General features: G+C 38.2%; 1 protein-coding gene across 1 annotated transcript in view; it reads right to left on the reverse strand.

The window, feature by feature from the left end:
- The window catches only part of LOC143279402 (multidrug resistance-associated protein 1-like), a 64,200-nt gene that overhangs the window by 37,801 nt on the left and 5,492 nt on the right, over nt 1-20,907 (reverse strand). Inside the window, exons 3-10 of the mRNA XM_076583476.1 lie at nt 20,602-20,727; nt 20,217-20,354; nt 19,259-19,384; nt 6,427-6,488; nt 4,672-4,803; nt 3,387-3,599; nt 1,878-2,055; nt 674-928 (exon numbers count right to left, since the gene is read on the reverse strand). Coding sequence (XP_076439591.1) covers nt 674-928; nt 1,878-2,055; nt 3,387-3,599; nt 4,672-4,803; nt 6,427-6,488; nt 19,259-19,384; nt 20,217-20,354; nt 20,602-20,727 — 1,230 coding nt within the window. The remainder of the gene's footprint in view (nt 1-673; nt 929-1,877; nt 2,056-3,386; nt 3,600-4,671; nt 4,804-6,426; nt 6,489-19,258; nt 19,385-20,216; nt 20,355-20,601; nt 20,728-20,907) is intronic.

Here is a 20,907-nt window from a genome sequence, read left to right on the forward strand (position 1 = left end):
TGTATGCCTTTAAAAAATTGCTAGAATGAACCAGGACTGTAGGTCCTTGAACCTCACAAAGTGGCAGCCATTCTCAAACAGTGGCAAAAAAACCTTTTGAGACTGTCTCATGTTGACGGATTTGGTTTTGGATTGCTTTCTTTGAACTAAAGCCAGCGAACTTAGCAATCTGTGTTACTTTGATAAAGAGACTCACATATATACTACAGGGAGTTAAAAAAAAAAAAAAAAAGAAGAAAAAAGGAGAGAAGAAAATGAAACACACACATACATATATGTATATGTGTATGTGTGTGTGTGTGTGTGATATGCTGTCTTGTTTGGGGAAAAAAAAAAGCATACAGCCAGTATTAAAAAAGCATGACATTTCATTTGCGTTTGAGGTCATCAACCCTTTAATACCCCCCCAAACCTCCTTAGAAAAGAAAGAAAGAAAAACAAAAAAAACAAAAAAACAAACAAAAAAAACCACCAAAAAACGGACATTTTCCATACCAGCCGATAATCAAGGGCAATTTCACTGATTGACACAAAGATGACTGACATCATTACCTGCCTACTTTAAGCAAAAACACGGAAAAAAAAAATCTAATGCATGTATTAACTACACCACATGAGACAAGAAGAGGACAAAGGACTAAAACCTTGTACCCTCCCACCCCCACCCAATTACCTGAAGCTGCCGCGTCTTGTGTGCAATGAAGGCGTTGATGGGGATGAGCAGGACCATGATGCCCACGCCGGCCAGGACGGAGGGCCCCAGGATGTGCCAGAGGAAGTAGAGGGACAGGATGATTTGCAGGGGCCCCGACCAGATGGTGTGGAAGTAGGTCATCAGGTCCATAAAGCGCTGAGCATCTACCGACATCAGGTTGACAATCTCCCCAACCGTCGACGTTTTCTTGGCTGAGTTGGACAGCTTCAGTGTCTGCAAAAAGCAAGCAGCCATGAGGATTTTACAGTCTGTTTCTCAAGAAGGCATCACTGTGCGTGGACAAATCAATATACACAACACCGCATCTGTTAAACAGATGTCTGATGGCAGCATGACCCAGCACATTAGTCAGTCCTTGAGTGCATGTGTGTGTGTCTATATATATATATATATATATATATATATGTATGTATGTATGTATGTATGTATGTATGTATATCAATTAAGAGTTGATTTCCTCAACTGATGATTAGCCAGAAGACAACATTTGTGTTGCCATGGGTTCTTTTTTTTAGTGTGCCAAGTGTGTGCTGCAAATGGGACTTCAGTTTGTTGTCTCATCCAAATGACTAGACGCTCAATTTGACTTTCCAATCAAACTTGGCAGAAAGTGTGATACCAGGCTGAACTTTTAATTACAACTCTTCTGTCATCCCCACTTTGCAAAGATAATAAAAAGATTATAAAAAAAAAGAAAAAAGAAAAAAACAGTGTAGCAGGAAGAACACAGTTTCAGCTTGTATGTAAATTGTAACATCACTTGGAAAACCATGAGTACTTACTGCATGCCTGTACTTCATGGCGAGTTTAAAAAAAGAAGAAGAAGAAATGAAGAAACAAATAAAACCCAACAACAATATATTTGTGAAGGCACAAGGCATGAGTCCCAGACATGTAACAGCATGAAAATAAAATCTTTATTAAAAAGATTTTTTTTAAAAGCATAAAACAATGTTCTAGGATCTGTATATAAAAGAAGCATAAAGCAATGTTCACAATAAAACAATAGTAACAATACACTGAGGAGTTCCAAGGATAAAAAACAAAGCAAAACATAAAAATAAGATCTATTAAAAAAACAACAACAACCCAACAACAACAAAAAACAAACAAACAAACAAAAAATCTTCACACCAAAACAACTCTACACTGAGGAGCAGACCTTGCGATAGACAGCGGAGATGATGACAGAGCGCAGCTGCATGCCCAGCACCATACAACTGTGGAAGTACTGGTGAAGGATGAGGGACTGCAGCAGGGCCACCACAACCATGCACACTGCGTACATGTAGCCGCGCCACTCGTACTCTCCCTCGTTTCGAATGAACTGAATCAGGAGTCTGCAAGGGAAAAGAACAAGACGAAAAAGGTAAAAAAATGCAACATGAAGGTTCTGTTTTCAAACACCAACACCCACACAAAAGTAAAATATAACAAAAAAAACATGTTCAGCACGTCTCTGTTCCTTATGCAATGACTGATAGACATATCAAGCATATCTTCTATGTCACTTGACATCAACTTATCAACTAACACAAACTAATGATCAATCAACACCACCACAGAACTGAAATGAGAACTGACTAGTATGTATTTCCTCTGTTCTCATTTTGAAAAAAACAAAAACAACATAAACAAATGAAAATGGCTGTATTGAGATATTTTCCTTGAAGAACTGGCAACTGATGATTCAGCTGAATAAATCATGCCTAATTAAATTCTAACATATGCAGCCGAATGCTGCAATCTTATAGGCACAATACTCAAGTGGTTAGAGCACGAGATTTCACTCTGAGAATCCTGAGATTGATTCTGGTATTGGTGCCTTGTGGGTTAAGGGTGGAGGTAAGTTTTTTTTCCTGATCTGTTAGGTCAACATACGTACAGAACTGTTAGCACCTTATTTTTATCTAAATAAAAAACACAAAAAAACACACAGAAGAACAAATACCTAGGTGAAAGATCCCATAAACCATGTCAGCATTCACTGACAAACATATGCAGCATGCACACCCACAAAGTGTGGCTGCCTAAATGGCAGGGTAAAAAAAAGTCATTCATACATGCAAGTGGATATGCAAGTTTGCAGCCCACAAATGTGGAACAAGAAAATGTTACCATTACATTTTTGTAATGTTCATAAATACCAACAGAAATATGCAAGTGGATATGCAACTTTGCAGCCCACAAATGCAGAACATGAAAAAGTTGCCATCTCATTTTAGTATGATCAACCACTGTAAATGTGTAAAACTAGGTGCTCATTTTGAAACTTTCAGAGAGACAGAGATGTGAGTTAAAGGAATAACAAACAATCCTATGAAAGTCAGAGAAAGGACCAATCTCAAACACTGATGACACTGTACTGAACACCACTGACATGACGACTAACATTTCTAAGGCCTTTTATTTTATGTATCACATGCTGAGACTGAATGCGCCACTTCAGGAATGCCAGTCTCATGTTCATTCTAGTGAGTCATGCAGGCACCGTGTTATCAAGAGGGACTTTACTGAAGCTATAGTTATATTCACACACCACATTCACATTTAAACTAGACATGAGGCAACAAGTGATAACCACAGTTAATCTTTGAGAAAGTCACAGAATACAATGCAAAATATTACAGCACAAAACAAAAGCAGGAGAAAGCATGCTGAAGGTGCTTACTTGAGAAGCTGTGGACTGATGAACATGAGGATGTCATGCATCATCTTGAATCCCATGGCAATAAAGAAGGATGAGGCAAAAGACCGAACCAGCGTTTTCAGAAGGCTGGGCTTTTTGGGCTTTGACCCATCCACCACTTTGACGTCCGTTGACACCTCACCATCTTTGTACAATGCCTGCGTCTTTGTGTCGCACTCTGCAGCTACTTTTGACCTGTGGATCATTTCAGGAAACAATGTTGGCCAAGACAGGAAATGAGCAACTGACGTGCAACAATGTAAAATCTTAAAAAACAAATTTTAACCATACATATGGGAAAAAAAAGTCCATTCAACAAATTAAGCCTGCATATCTATTATTGTTGATTAACTTGACAAGAAAAGGTCTCTTTAACCTAGTCATTCAGTTTTCATCCTGTTTCTCTTTGTAGTGGGTAGAGACAAAATATTCTGTGATATTTTAGACGATAATGACAATGCTGCCCATCTGACTTTCAGAGTCTCATACACTGATCACATTTCTCCTCACCTCTGTACTCTGCACTAGCTCCCTGTAGAGGTGAGAATTAAAATGCAAAGTTGCATGTCTCTGCTTCTCTGCTTTCCACCCCACTGGACCTACCTATCTTTCTGACCTAATTAGTGCTTACACTCCCTCAAGAACTCTCCACTTTTCCTCTGCCTGTTCTCTTCTGACAATTCATCGTGTCAATACAAGAACCTATGGTGAGCGCTCTATCCTCTTTGCTGCTCCTCATACCTGGAACAACCTTCCACATCATATCCGTCCACCTGACTCAGTCACTGCCTTTTGATTTTCAGTAAAAGCTCACCTTTTCAGAACCTATCTGTACGCACTCTTGGTTTCCTACATCTCCAACACCACCCCATGCCTGCCAACTCACTTTGCATGTATAAGGAATGAGAGAGTGAGAGGAGAAAGTGGATAGAGAGAGAGGGGGGGGGGGACACAGAGAGAGAGAGAGAGTGAGAGAGGTTGTGAGTAGTTCATGTAATTTGTAACTCTTTCTTTCACACAAAGTGCCCTAAGCTCTTAAAGAGAAAGGGTGCCATACAAATTTGTATTATTATAATCATTATCATCATTTCTATCATTATCATCAAGAGCATTCTACGAAAATGTTATCTGTATCTGTATTGACGAACTGTGAAAAGAATACTCCCAGGTCTGACATTTGCTACAGAACTGTTACTGATCCCACATTCATTGGCAGTTTCACTCATGAATCCATCAAGACCCCCTAACCACAAAATCCAGACAGTACCTTTTTGTTTTGTTGACTTGTGCTGTCCAGTGTTTGTCATAAATTGCTTTCACTGAAGCTGACGTGTCCTCTTTGTTGAGAGACCACAAGTCTGACCGTTCCAGAGCTCGCTTGTAGCCCATAATCACCAAACTAGCACAACACACACAAAAAAATATAAAAATTCCTATTTTCATAATGCGATGCAACAAAAAGACTGAAATCCATGCATTCTTTATCAATGAAAAAAAAACAACCCCTGATCTTTCTGACATAATTATGATTGATTAACGAAATCTTTACAACAATCATTATTATATAGTTTCCCTGCATTTCAGAGTTTCTGATAAATCTGCAATGTTTCTTTTTTACTACAAACATCTACAATTCGACTGATCACAAAGCTATAAATATCAAATTGAAAGAACATAACCTTTACTGCAAGAGAAGGAAAAAAAAGAGTCTAAATAAACAACAAAAGTTCCATGAATTTCATTTAAATATCATCATAATAAAAGGGGAGGGGGTCTTGTTTCCTGAACATGATTGCATACTGAATACTTCTTCTTCTTCTTCTGCGTTCACTCGTATGCACACGAGTGGGCTTTTACGTGTATGACCGTTTTTACCCCGCCATGTAGGCAGCCATACTCCGTTTTCGGGGGTGTGCATGCTGGGTATGTTCTTGTTTCCATAACCCACCGAACGCTGACATGGATTACAGGATCTTTAACGTGCGTATTTGATCTTCTGCTTGCATATACACACGAAGGGGGTTCAGGCACTAGCAGGTCTGCACATATGTTGACCTGGGAGATCGTAAAAATCTCCACCCTTTACCCACCAGGCGCCGTCACCGTGATTCGAACCCAGGACCCTCAGACTGACAGTCCAACGCTTTAACCACTCGGCTATTGCGCCCGTCGCATACTGAATACAACATTTCAGAAATGAATTAAAAAAACACACTAATATCCAGCAAAGCATGTCCCAGTCACTCCAGCTCAGTCTTAATATTTTTGACTTATGCAAATGAACAGCTACTGTAAGCGGAAATGGCCAGATTTGTAAGGAAAGAATTAAAGGAAATACAAAGAATATAAAGAAAGAAAATCTTAAAAAGAAAGGGGCTACTGTGAAAAGAAATGGATGAATTTGGAAGAAAACTTTAGGAAAAAAACAGCAACATTTTTTTTTTTTTTTTTTAATGTATGAAAAACGAAAGGGGTGGCAAAGCAAAATCTGAAATAACTCTCTTCAGCTTCTTTCCAGGTGCTATATATGCTTCCTTCATGTGCTGGCAACTTCACTTTCTGTAGCTGACAGAGCACCCAAGGGATGAAACTCCCATATTGCATACTGCAGTTGAAATAAAACACTACATCATCGGTATAGATTTTCAGCAGGAAGGTGAGTGCTCTTTGGAATTGTTAAGATGATGTTTTGTTACTTTATTTTATTTAATTTAATTTTTTATCTTATTTTATCAGACAGCTTTTTCCTCCTGAAAATCAAGCCATTTCATATTTCAGTGCCTTTTCACTGTCAAACCCTCCCTAATCTGATAGGGCCAAAATCACTCTGCTGTTGTAACCAGTGTTGAGAACTGCTGGAACCACGATGAATCCCTTTTCTTTTAAAAAAAAAATATTGTCTTGGTTTTTCCCTTGAAGAGATTATCTCTGAACAGCGGATCATATTATGACAGAGATCTATTATTTATTGAAAAGAAAACAACAAAAAAACCCAACTTCTATATGAACCAATAAGTCTTACCCAGTAAACCACCAGAAGGTGATGCGAGATAAAAAGGAGGCATTATCCTCAGGGCAAGGGTTCTGCAATGACAGAAACAAATGAATTGCACATATCAGTACCACTCAACAAAGGGTTGTACATCCTGTACATTTGAAGAACAGAGTTTCTTCAGCCCAAAACAAACTGATCCAACATGTTCACTAATATGTTTGTACAATATCCAATGCATGAAAAATGCAAAACAGATAAAACATGCATTCATTTAGTGTTTGAATCTATGTCATAATGCAATGAAAAAACACATATGCTCAACAGTACGTCCAGGTAATAATCATAAGACCATTACACACACACACAAAGAAAAAAGATAAAGAGAAGAAATCAAATATATTTAATGAGATATCTGTTTGGTAAAGCATTCAATCTTAAGCTAAAACCTGGTTTGTAAACAGTTTACCATCCAAGTATCAAATCTTCATGTGATTCTTGTAACTGTGACCCACTTTACTAGGTCTTTGTTTTTAATTTTTTTAAATTTTTTTTTATAAAGCTTTCCTATTGGGTGGTCCTCACTTTAAATCCACGTAAAAAAAGAAAAAAAAAAGAAAAAAAAGCAAAAAAAGCTTAGCAATACAGTTTTGTTTGATGACTATACATAAGCTCTCTAAACCAGAGAAAGCTCAGAATGCAGCCATTCATTTTCTCTATGCAAGTTTGAAGCCACACCAAAAACTACAGAACTCTGGTGAGCATGGTGACTTGCAAGGTTTTGCTGTGGTAAATGGTGGCACTTGATGGGAAGATAAAAGCATGTGAGGAAGGAAAATGCTAGTCAGTAACTGACTAACATGCAACAAATCATAAAATCATGTAACATGATTCCAGCTGTGATCCCGGTAGATATATTAAAACTAATGTCTTTGAATTTTCTACTGAGTTAAGACCATAATTTTAAACCTGATTAAATATCCATTCATAAATAGGCAGTAAGACTCTTAAAATATTATCTTTGTCTGATGACTAAATGAATCCTTTCCCAACCAAGGGAGGCAATGGAATATAGTCATCATTTTCTGTATGCAAGTTTGAAGCCACATAAAAGGCTACCCAACTTTGATGAGCATGGTGACTTGCAATGTGGTTGTGTGAATTTCAACCAATGAAATTCCTCTCAAGCTTATTACCAAGCCTTTTGTTTTTGTGATGCCAATTATTTTACCAACCATCACAAAGACTGCTATGTAAGCAGTCTACAGAACTCTGTATAACTATTTTTGGGATTTCTAAAGAACTACCCACATGAATGCGCTAAAACCCATTCTTTCGTGAATTCCCTATGGGGTTGGCTTCAAATCATTGCAGATATTCAATCATAACAAAAAACATTGGAACAGGAAGGTTTCTTGAAAACTTTCTTAACCAACGAAGCAGTAACATACAGCCATCCATTTTCAGAAAGCAAATTTGAAGCCAAACCCAACCCCACACAATGTTGGTGAGCATGGTGATTGCACTCTACAGTTGTGGAGAGTGAGGAAGCTTCAAGGAGAAATCAGAATTTGAGAACAACAAAACTGAACATTCCCCCAGTATCTTCTCTCCTGGTCTGTAGATGGCAAACTCAAGAACTGCTTTTTAGATTTCAAAGTATCAATTCACCAAACATTTGTAAACTAAACAAAATCAGGATAAAATCTTCAAATTTTTGTTGTTGTTGTTGTTTTTGTTGTGAGGCCAACCACTTTAATGAACTACAGACAAAACTGCTCAATAAACACTGAAAAAACAACAACAAGCAAATGTAGTGTTCACTTTTCCTAGTTTCCTGCCACTGCTGTCCAAAGAGATCTGTGAAAACTTATTCTTTCAAGGATTCCTGCAGGTCATGGCCACAATTCCATGCTAAGAAATGAATCGACCCCTGAAGTTAAACAAACATCTGTCTGATGGCTGCATGGAAGCTTTCCAGAGCAAGGGAAGTGGTGAGGTGCAGCCATCTATTTTCTGTACACAAGTTTGAAGCCACAACAAAGACTATGTCACTTTGATGAGCATGGTGACTTGCAATGTCCCATTGTGGCAAGGAACAAAGTTTTGCAAGGAAAGGGAAAGCTTAGGAAAGAGTAAAGTACCTCAAACTCTCAAGATAATCATCATCATCTTTTTATACCTGGCAAGGTCATGAACTAATTTCTGTTTGCTTCCACTCATTTCCAAATTCATGAAATACAGGAAAACAACATTCTGTGTTTAATTTTCAAACTAATGAAATGTAAAATGTGAAGAAAAGGACTGCTTGTGAAAAATGAAAGTGCCTCAAACACTGAAGATTACTTCTTTCTTTCCTCTTTCTTTCTGTAACTGGCTGAGTAAGGAACTAAGTTCTGTGTTTCAAAAAGTAACATTCATTGAAATGTAAAATGAAACTGGACTAATCACATTCTACAATACCACTTGAGGCCAGTCATTCATCAGCTATTGCTAGACCTGCTCCAATAAACTGTCCACAAATCTGTGTTTTTCGTGCCTGTTTCTCAGCCAGAGATCTTGGGTCAGCTGGTTTGTGCTCTTCATGAACAAAGTTGACATCACTGCCAACAAATGCAACCAAGCTGACATCACTGCCAACAAATGCATGCATCCAATAATTTAAACAATTCTGTCTGATGGTGCACGTAAGCTTTCCAGACCAAGGTAAGCACTAACAAACAGCCATCTTATTTTCTGTGTGCAAGTTTGAAGCCACACCAAAAACTACACAACTTTGATGAGCATGGTGACTTGCAACTTTCCTGCAGTGGTGAACTGGAAAGCTCTATATAGAGAAGGAAAGCTTGTAAAGATGGAAAGAAAAACATCTGACCCCATATTTTCCACTTTTGGAGTCATCCAGTCTGCGCTCTTCACAAGCCAAGGTAACATCTTCAAATGCAGTCAACATTTTTTGTTTTGTTTTGAGGCTATGACTCCAACATTCAATCATATGCACCAGTGGGCTTTTACATGTATGACCATTATAACCCTGCCATCTAGGAAGTTATACACCATTTTCAGGGGGGGGAGTCATTAATGTGAGATAAACCAAGTTCTTATCACTTCATGATGAAGGTAACCACTCTCAATCTCTGGAGGATTCTGCTACATCTTAACAGTTATGGAGAATGTCATTCAAAGAGCTAACCATGAGTGAAGAAAATCCCCACATAGTCCTGCATCACATAACTACTGCTGGATGCAGGCTTCAGTTTGTAGCCACTGACAGGTTTAGACTGGAACCTGCTGTATAATCATTTCTTGATTCCTGTCTCCATGGTCAACAACAGATTTGTTTTGAAATGTAACTCAAGACTTCCTGTGCCACTGTTCTAAATATTGTAACCTCCATCCAAACATATAAAAAAAAATCTCAGCACTGTACAGTTCTGTGCAATGGCTATAAGAAGGTTTTCACAACCAAAAGAAGCAGCGAAGTACATAATGCCAAGTGTTTTCTGTTTGCAAGTTTGAAGCCACACCAAAAATCACACAATACTGATGAGCATGGAGACTTGCAATTTCCTTTCTTGCTAATCATGAAGCTTTGACACTCCCCTCCCCTCCCCCCCACACCCCCCCCCCCCAAAAAAAAAGAAAGAAAGGAAGAAAAAAAGCAAATGTTTTTTTCTCTTGTTGACAGCAGGAAGACTTTTCATGCTGAAAATTCAAATATAATCATATAACATATCTAAAATATCACAGTCAAATTATAAAGCCGAATCAGAATGTGACTCCAATCAACCATAAAATCTGCCAAATCTGAAAACTGTGCTATATGCATCCAAACATCTTGGTGAAAAATCCGCTAAAAATTCTTATAGTTGTGATCCAGCGGTCAATTGAAAATATTTCAGCTGGAAGAGGTAAAGGTGTGGAATTCCTATAGGGCAGGCTTACCATAAACATATGGTCAAAGACACAACAGTTTTGTCTGATAGCTACATGAAAGCTTTCCATATCCAAGGGAAGCAGCAAGATACAGCCATCACAAAGACTGCTATGTAAGCAGTCTACAGAACTCTGTATAACTATTTTTGGGATTTCTGAAGGAACGACCCACAGGAAAGCTCTAAAACCCATTCTTTCATGATTTCCTATGGGGCTGGCTTCAAAATCCTTGCAGATATTCAACCATAACAAAAAAAACATTGGAACAGGAAGGTTTCTTGAAAACCTTTTTAACCAAGTGAAGCAGTAACATACCGCCATCCATTTTCAGAATGCAAATTTGAAGCCAAACCCACATGGTGATTGCACTGTCCAGCTGTGGAGAGTGAGGAAGCTTCAAGATATCAGAACTTGAGAACAACAAAACTGAACATTCCCCCAGTATCTTCTCTCCTGTCTGCAGATGGCAGACTCAGAAACTGCTTTTTAGATTACAAATGATCAATTCACCAAACATTTGTAAACTAAACAAAATCAGGATAAAATCTACAAATTTTTGTTGTTGTTGTGAGGCCAACCACTTTAATAAACTACAGACAAAACTGCTCAATAAACACTGAAAAAAAACCAACAAGCAAATGTTATGTCCACTTTTCCTAGTTTCCTGCCACTGCTGTCCAAAGAGATCTGTAACAACTTATTCTTTCAAGGATTCCTGCAGGTCATGGCCACAATTCCATGCTAAGAAATGCATCGACCCCTGAAGTTAAACAAACATCTGTCTGATGGCTGCATGGAAGCTTTCCAGAGCAAGGGAAGTGGTGAGGTGCAGCCATCTATTTTCTGTAGGCAAGTTTGAAGCCACAACAAAGACTATGTCACTTTGATGAGCATGGTGACTTGCAATGTCCCACTGTGGCAAGGAACACTGTTTTGCAAGGAAAGGGAAAGCTTAGGAAAGAGTAAAGTACCTCCAACTCTCAAGAAATTCACCATCATTTTTTATCTGGCAAGGTCATGAACTAATTTCTGTTTGCTTCCACTCATTTCCTAATTCATGAAATACAGGAAAACAACATTCTGTGTTTAATTTTCAAACTAATGAAATGTAAAATGTGAATAAAAGGACTGCTTGTGAAAATGAAAGTGCCTCAAACACTGAAGATTACTTCTTTCTTTCCTCTTTCTTGTAACTGGCTGAGTAAGGAACTAAGTTCCGTGTTTCAAAAAGTAACAGATTCATTGAAATGTAAAATGAAACTGGACTAATCACATTCTACAATACTACTCTAAGAGGCCAGTCATTCATCAGCTATTGCTAGACCCGCTCCAATAAACTGTCCACACATCTGTTGTTTTCCGTGCCTGTTTCTCAGCCAGAGATCTTGGGTCAGCTGGTTTGTGCTCTTCATGAACAAAGTTGACATCACTGCCAACAAATGCAACCAAGCTGACATCACTGCCAACAAATGCATGCATCCAATAATTTAAACAATTCTGTCTGATGGTGCATGTAAGCTTTCCAGACCAAGGTAAGCACTAACAAACAGCCATCTTATTTTCTGTGTGCAAGTTTGAAGCCACACCAAAAACTACACAACTTTGATGAGCATGGTGACTTGCAACTTTCCTGCAGTGGTGAACTGGAAAGCTCTATATAGAGAAGGAAAGCTTGTAAAGATGGAAAGAAAAACATCTGACCCCATATTTTTCACTTTTGGAGTCATTCAGTCTGCTCTTTACACAAGCCAAGGTAACATCTTCAAATGCAGTCAACATTTTTTGGGGTGTTTTTGGGCTATGACTCCAACATTCAATCATATGCACCAGTGGGCTTTTACATGTATGACCATTATAGCCCTGCCATCTAGGAAGTTATACACCATTTTCGTGGAAGGAGGAGGGGGTGGGGTGGGTGTGTGGGGGGGGGGGGGGGAACCAAGTTATTATCACTTCATGATGAAGGCAACCACACTCCATCTCTGAAGGATTCTACTGCATCTAAACAGTTATGGAGAATGTCATTCAAAGAGCTAACCATGAGTGAAGAAAATCTCCACATAGTTCTGCATCACATAACTACTGCTGGATGCAGGCTTCAGTTTGCAGCCACTGACAGGTTTAGACTGGAACCTGCTGTATAATCATTTCTCGATTCCTGTCTCCATGGTCTACAATAGATTTGTTTTGAAATGTAACTCAAGACTTCCTGTGCCACTGTTCTGAATATTGTAACCTCCATCCAAACATTAAAAAAAAAAAAATCTTAGCACTGTACAGTTCTGTCCACTGGCTATAAGAAGGTTAAAAGCTTTCCTGCAGTGGTGAACTGGAAAGCTTGATATAGAGAAGGAAAGCTTGTAAAGATGGGGGAAAAAAAACCCATCTGACCCCATATTTTCCACTTTTGGGGTCATCCAGTCTGCGCTCTTCACAAGCCAAGGTAACATCTTAAAATGCAGTCAACATTTTTCTTTCCGTTTGTGGGCTGCGACTCCCACATTCAATCATATGCACCAGTGGGGTTTTACATGTATGACCATTATAACCCTGCCATCTACTGATCTAGGAAGTTATACATTATTTTCAGGGGTGGGGGTGGGGGGGGGGGAGTCATTAATGTGAGATAAACCAAGTTCTTATCACTTCATGATGAAGGCAGCTACTCTCAATCTCTGGAGGATTCTGTTGAGTGAAAAAAATCCCCACACAGTCCTGCATCATATAACTACTGCTGGATGCTGGCTTCAGTTTGTAGCCACTGACAGGTTTAGACTTGAACCTGCTGTATAATCATTTCTCGATTCCGGTCTCCATGGTCTACAATAGATTTGTTTTGAAATGTAACTCAAGACTTCCTGTGCCACTGTTCTGAATATGGTAACTTCCATCCAAACATTAAAAAAAAAAAAGAAAAAGAAAAAAAAAAAGCACTGTACAGTTCTGTCCAATGTCTATAAGAAGGTTTTCACAACCAAACGAAGTAGTGAAGTACATAATGCCATGTGTTTTCTGTTTGCAAGCTTGAAGCCACACCAAATATCACATAATACTGATGACCATGGAGACTTGCAATTTCCTTTCTTGCTAATTATGAAGCTTTCACCCCTCCCCCCCAAAAAAAAAGAAAGAAAGAAAAAAAGCAAATATTGTTGACAGCAGGAAGATCTTTCATGCATAAAATTTGAATATGATCACATGACATATCTAAAATATCCCAGTCAAATTATAGAGCCAAATCAGAATGTGACATCAAACAACAATTAAATCAGCTAAATCTGAAAACTGTGCTATATGCATCAAAACATCTTGGTGAAACATCCACATATGATTCTGATAGTTGTGATTCAGTGGTCAATTGAAAATATTTCAGCAGGAAGAGGTGAAGGGGTGGAAGTCCTGTGGGGCAGGCTAACCATAAACATACAGTCAAAGACACGACAGTTTTGTCTGATAGCTACTCGAAAGCTTTCCAAAGCCAAGGGAAGCAGCAAGATACAGCCATCTGGTTTCTGTATGCAAGTTTGAAGCCACATCAAAGACTGCACAGCTCTGATGAGCATGGTGACTTGCAATGTCCTGCTGTGGTGAATGACACACCTCTGTGAAGGAGGACAGTGTTTGAACAAGAAGTACCACACAACTCTGAGCATAACTTTCTTCTTCTGTCTGGACATACCTGGCAGTCAGAACTGATTTGTCTGTTTCACTTTAAAAGAAAAAAAGAAAGAAAAACAGTGGAAAAAGTCGAAATACCTAAGTTATCAGCATGCCACACTGCCATAACATATTTCTGATGAACCCCATTCTCTATCACATGCTCACATACTGCTCATCTAAAGATGCTAAGATTGCATTGACTGATTCAACAGACTCAATAATGTTTATTCCCTATTTCAGAATCCTAAATTCAGGGACCTATTTCTAATGGCAATTTTCATGCACAGGTGAAGTAATATTACCAATAATAGATGCTGCAACCCTTTTTCAGTGGTTTTTGACTGTTTCCAATTATTTTTGCTTTTTTATAACTTCATTTTGATAGGGATTCAGTTGCTACACTAATGTGCAGCTATCTTGCCAGCTAAAAAAACAAAACAAACATCTACAATGATGTGTTCATTCACTTTGTACCTATCAGAAATCTGCTCTGTGGCCTCCCAAACAATGCAAAGGCAAACAAAAAGTAAGGTGGTTTGAGTCAACAAGTATCAGTTTGTGTCCATGACATGGGTAATTTCGTGTATTTTCTATGTGTAACTCTTGATCAGAAGGTTGGATTACACGCATATTTTACTTCTCATATGACTACATTTCAAAACGGATGTGATAATTTTCAATGAAATGGGTCCCCGAATTTAGGATACTAAATTTAGAGAATACTGACTCTACCATTCTCTTTCTTTCCCGTTGTAAATCATGGTAAGGAACCAGGATTAAGAAACCAGATATTTACAAAGACATACAGAGAGAATGTGAAAGAGATTCCAGATAGTTTATTCATGTATAGGCCTAGGCCCCTTATGAAGGGGTATGAGAACGTTATTCTTTTATATAGAGACAAACACCACATTGCAATGCATGTTAACGTCCAAATATTAACTTACACAAACATATAAGTAAAGCAGTGCTATGGTTCAGTATGCTGAACAATAAAATGCTGTCACGAAGTTACAGTTTCTCTGAATTTGAATGCTTATATAAAAATAGAGAAAATTTTCGTATGTTAGAAGCTGATGACATTAGTAAGTTCAATTTAAACAATGTAGGTTGTCTATAGTATTTAGGTGGAATGAATTCTTCTCGAATGTTCTTAAGAGATAGACAACAAAGAACAAAATGTATCTCACTGTCTTGTGAGTCTTTACATAATGGACAAAGCAAATAACTGTCATTACATGTTCTGTATCTATAATGATGAACTACTAATTCTGAAATACCTAATCTAAATCTAGTCGTTATATATTTTAAATGTCTCTCCATATTTAACACCAAGTAAGGTTTCAGATCAGACATGACGCAAAAATTCTTATAAAAACTAAATCATTCACTATTTTGTATGTGATCAGACCATTTCTGCCATCTACAATCTATCAATCGTTTGTAGAAAACAGAAATAAATGCCTGAATGCTGAAAGTGAAAGAGAGAGAGAGAGAGAGAGAGAGAGAGAGACAATGACAATGACAAATGTTTTATTGAGGGTAAAATGGATAAGCTGGAAGCTTCTTTACACCATGCCCTCACACACGCATACACACACATTGTAATAAATGAAATAAGTATGAATAATAAATGACATAGAACAAACCAAATAGATGTTTTGATTGTACTGATTGGAGTGTGTTGACTGACCCATGTGAGAATGTTCATGAAGCAGCTGATGTTGTTACATCTTATATCAGTTTCTGTGAAGACATGATAATTCCGACAAAAATAATAAAACTTTTCCCCAACAACAAACCATGGATCTCAAAGTCTCTCAAAACAATTTTAAACGAGAAAAAGGTAGCGTTTCAGTCAGGGAACAAGAAGGATAGGAAATTGATACAAAAGAAGCTTAGAGGTGAATTACGAAGGGGACAGAGGGAATTCAAGTCAAAAGTAGAGCAACAGTTTCAGACGGGAAGAATAGCAGATGCATGGGATGGGTTAAAAATTATCACTGGAGAAACGAAAAGGAAAACAGTAGCTTGTAAAATGGAAAAGGATGAACAGATTGATTTTTCAAATAAACTGAATGATTTCTACTGTCGCTTTGAAAGGAATGATCTGGGAAGGGAACTGGATAGTGTTATCTCACAGTTGCAGGAAAAGATCAAAGATAGGAACACAGGTGAAGACTTTGAGATCGATGCAAAAGTTGTTGAATCTTTATTTTTAAAACTGAATGTCACGAAGGCAATTGGCCCCGACAATATCTGTGGAAAATTACTGAAAACATGTGCTTCCCAGTTGTGTGACGTGTTCTGTAAAATTTTCAACTGGTCTCTGAAGGACTGCTCTGTCCCCAGCATCTGGAAAAAATCTACTATCTGTCCTATCCCCAAGAAAAAGAACCCAGCCGCACTAAATGATTACCGTCCTGTTGCCCTGACTTCAGTAGTGATGAAATGCTTTGAAAAAATTATTCTCCGACATCTTCTTTCTTTCACTGAACAGCAGCTTGACTCTCTTCAGTTTGCTTATAGAGCACAGAGAAGTACTGACGATGCTATCCTAACTCTCCTTCATAATGCTTTCCTTCATTTGAATAACACGGGATCTTTCGTTCGTATCCTTTTTGTTGACTTCTCTTCTGCTTTTAACACAATACAACCTCATCTCCTTGCCCTCAAACTGCTAGGCATGGATGTTGATCCGAAGCTTACTCTTTGGATAATAAGTTTTCTTCTCAATAGAACTCAGTCCGTCCGCTTTCATTCTGCCCACTCTTCTCTAAAATCTACTTCTACTGGTGCACCCCAAGGTACAGTGCTGTCCCCTGTTCTTTTTACACTGTACACAAATGACTGCAGAGGCACGGAGGAAACTCCTGTCATAAAATATTCTGATGATTCAGCAATTGAAGATCTGTCCAACTCTGATGCTATTTATTTCAGTGAAATTAAAAAGTTCTGTTCCTGGTGTGAGAAAAACTATCTGGATCTCAACGTATTGAAAACAAAAGAAATGTTAATAGATTTTCGGAAAGACCCCTTGCCTGTAGCTGACCTTGTTATTGATGGTCAAACAGTGGAGAGGGTCAATGAATATAGATATTTAGGGACCATCTTAGACAATAAGCTGACTTTTGACAGAAATGTTGATTCCATTCATAAGAAATGTCAATCTAGAATTTTTTGTTTACAGAAGCTTAGAAATGTTGGTATAAATTCAAATATTCTTCAAAGTTATTATCGATGTTGTATCGAGTCTGTGCCTACAGTTTCATTTATGTGCTGGTATGGAAGTTTGGGAGTGAGGAGTAAGCGTGTTTTGAACGATGTCATGAGTGTATGCAGTAAAATTGTGGGAGTGAAACAAGCTAGTATGCAAGAGCTGTATGAAAGTCGAGTGGTTAAAAAAAGCAGGCAGATAGCAACTGACGACACCCATATTTTAGCAAAGTATTATGAGCTATTGCCATCAGGACGACGCTACAGAACTTTTAAGTTGAAATCCAGAGCTCTGAAGACTTTTATTCCACGTTCAATCCACCTTTTAAATTCTTGAGAACTGTGTGTGTGTGTGCGCGCGCGCACTCTCATGTGAGACGTGTGAAAGTCCGTGCATGATAGGCTGTACCTTGTTCTAGTTGTGGTGTGTGTGTGTGTGTGTGTGTGTGTGTGTGTGTGTGTGTGTGTGTGTGTGTGTGTGTGTGTTTACTGAGCTTAAAATGTGACAATTGGTTATAATGAATGTGCAATATGTAGGAAGAATAATGTGCAATATGCAGGATGAATGTACAATGAATATGTCTAATGCTAACGTCCATATTCTAAATATATTTCTGTTTAATAATTACGATGTAATAATTAATTGCAATGTTTTTAAAAGCGAATATGTGAAATGCTTTTATTTGAGAACATATGTTTATTACTCTTGTTTAATCAAGTTATCCGCGTGGGGGGGTGGGGTGGGGTGGGGGGGCGGTGCGGGTGTGTGCTGATTATCTGGTTGTGGTTTTCCGCAATTCATCTTTATTCTTATCTTATCTGTCTATTATAATCAATGTGCAGTATAGTAGGCTATGTTTATAACTATATTCAAATAATGTTTCTTAATTCTTTCTGTTTTTACATTAAGAATACTAGTTATTACCTGCAGTGTGTGGATGTATGTATGAAACGATGTATGTGATATTTTTTACATTTGTATCTTCGTAATATTTGTTGAGGCTGTTGTTGGCTTTTACAGTTATGGTCCCCATGTTGTTTACTTGTCTATGTTGTGATAATGCACCTGACCAAATTTCTCCAGTTGGAGATAATAAAGTTATTCTTATCTTATCTTATCTTATCTTATCTTAATAATAGTTACATAAATGGATGAATCAAAGACTACAATTACGGAAACATGAAAATCATACAAAACATTACCACATGAAAATCTTCAAACACACACGTGTGTGCACGCACAGGCATCATACACATAATCTCGAACACACACGTACACAGAGATACACACGCATACTTACACTCGCCGATTTTCCTTGCTTACACACTGTTGGAGAACAATTAATCAAAGTACGTTGGCTTACTAGGATCTCATCATATGCTTTGATTTTGCTGGTACTAATTACATATGTTGCATCAGATATTTTTGATACGATTTTTTGAAAGATGCTACAGTAGATCTATTTCTAAGATACTCGGGGATTTCATTCCACAGTTTACCACCAGAATAAGTGAGAGAGGACATGAAAAGGTTAGTTCTGGGACGAGGGGTAAAAATGGTACTCTTGTTACGAATGATTCTTTCCGGGAATTTCCTATAAAGATAGGGCGGTGCAAAGTTCTTCATAATTTTGAACATAAAAACACCCTTGTTAAAGCGACATTTAAGATGAAAGGGGAGAATATTTAGTTCAACACAGCCATTTGCTTGAATAGAAGATTTAAGGAGAATGAGCTTAATGGAACGTCTGTATATACTTTCAAGAGGTTTTAAGCAATTTTTACTAGCCCCGTCCCAGCATGTTGATGCATAGTCAATATCAGGTTGGATGTATGCATGAAAAAATAATTTACGGGTATGTTGATTAAGGAAATGTTTAATTCTATTGAGCTGAGAGAGAGAGAGAGAGAGAGAGAGAGAGAGAGAGAGAGAGAGAGTTTCAACAGACAGAAAAGATCAGGTACAAACTTATAATCAACAAATAACACCTTTCAAAGAAAAGACACAATATCAAGACACTTTCCAACAAAACAGAGAGAGACTCCTCACCAAATCTTGCTGGACTTCTTCAAACTCAGGCGGTTGGTCGACCAGAGCTGACAGAACGAAGGAGACCAGAACCAAGACAAAGTGCACAGCAAAGACGATGAAGTCCAACTGGTCTTCCACTTCTCCCTGTTGCCAACACAGCACAAATGTTCATGAGACAAAACTTTCCAATGGAAAAACAGTGATTAACCCATTTCATCCCCAGGTAAGACTAAAAATACTAACATATTTCATTCCACGTAAAACTAAAAATATTAACCCATTTCATTCCAAGTAAAACTAAGTGATTTCACTCCTCCAGTCCGCCTCAAGTTTCTGGGCTTACTTCTCTGCATCTCTTATCTACCTGTATGCTGGGTGATGGGCAGCGCAAGCAGCAAAGGTTTGGTGTTGTGTGCCTTTGCACTGAGTACTAAATACCATTCTTTACTTGAGAAATGGAAGACTTGTAATATCTCTCATTATCCAACACTAAGAAGTAGTATTGTAGTTTCAGGCATACGGAATTTGATCTTCAGTGTTCTCCAAAAAAACAACAAAAAACAAAAAAACCGGAAAGAAATACTACGTAGATGATTTTCCTCCTCCAAAGATATTCTGGCCTCTGATACACTGCATTTTCAGAAGCAGAAATATTCCACTCACAGTATCAGTATCAGTATCTCAAGAAGGTGTCACTGCGTTTGGTCAAATCCATATACGCTACGCCACATCTGACCAGCAGCATAACTCAACGCGCTTAGTCAGGCCTCGAGAAGAAGAAAATTTTTTTATTTTATTCCACTCACAGAAAATAGCTGCTGAAAGAAGAGGGAGCTAACTTCAAGTAACAATTAACATTAAAATTATTCAAAATTATTCTTTGTTACAAAGAGAAAGAAACAATCTTTTGTGCATTCCACAAAATAAAGCAAATGCTCTCTTTGTTTTAGAAAACTAAGTTTACAATCAAACTAACCGCCAGAACAGCCTGTCTGATCTTGGAACGCAAGATGAAGATGTTCAAGATGAGGAACAGCAGCCAAAAGATCAGCAGGTGTCCTGATGTCTGGACGCCTTTTCTCCGATCCAAGCAGATGAAATACACTGCAAGTAACTGCAAAGATGGAAATGTATTTGTAAGAAATACAGTCTGCTGAGTACACACACACACACACACACACCAAATAAATACAAACATGCGCTCATACACACACTCTCACACACATTCCCACATATACAAATAAATGAACACACACATAGACATACACTTACATGCGCATACATGCACATAATCTTACTTCTTTTATTTTTTTTCCAACACGCAATGCACAAAAACCAATGAGAATAAAGCACCAACTTACAATGCCAAGAACCACCACCACGGGTGTAACAAAGCTGACCGGATGAACAGTAGTGCCGCTGGTGTGTTCCACAACAGCTGCTACACACAACACCACCTGTCCCACTGCTATCAAACCAGACACCACCTGAACAGAAAGTAAGACATCTTTATTTGGTTTGCCCTGAGAGAGAGAGAGAGAGAGAGAGAGAGAGAGAAAGGTGGGGGCGGGAAAGAGGGGTGGAGAGAGAGAAAGAGTTTCAGTTTCAAGGTGTCATTTAGACGTGTGTGAACTGAGCCATAACTTAGATTTGCTACACCAGATCTG

Source organism: Babylonia areolata, chromosome 1 (genome assembly GCF_041734735.1).
Source record: "Babylonia areolata isolate BAREFJ2019XMU chromosome 1, ASM4173473v1, whole genome shotgun sequence".
In the NCBI taxonomy this organism is placed as follows: domain Eukaryota; kingdom Metazoa; phylum Mollusca; class Gastropoda; order Neogastropoda; family Buccinidae; genus Babylonia; species Babylonia areolata.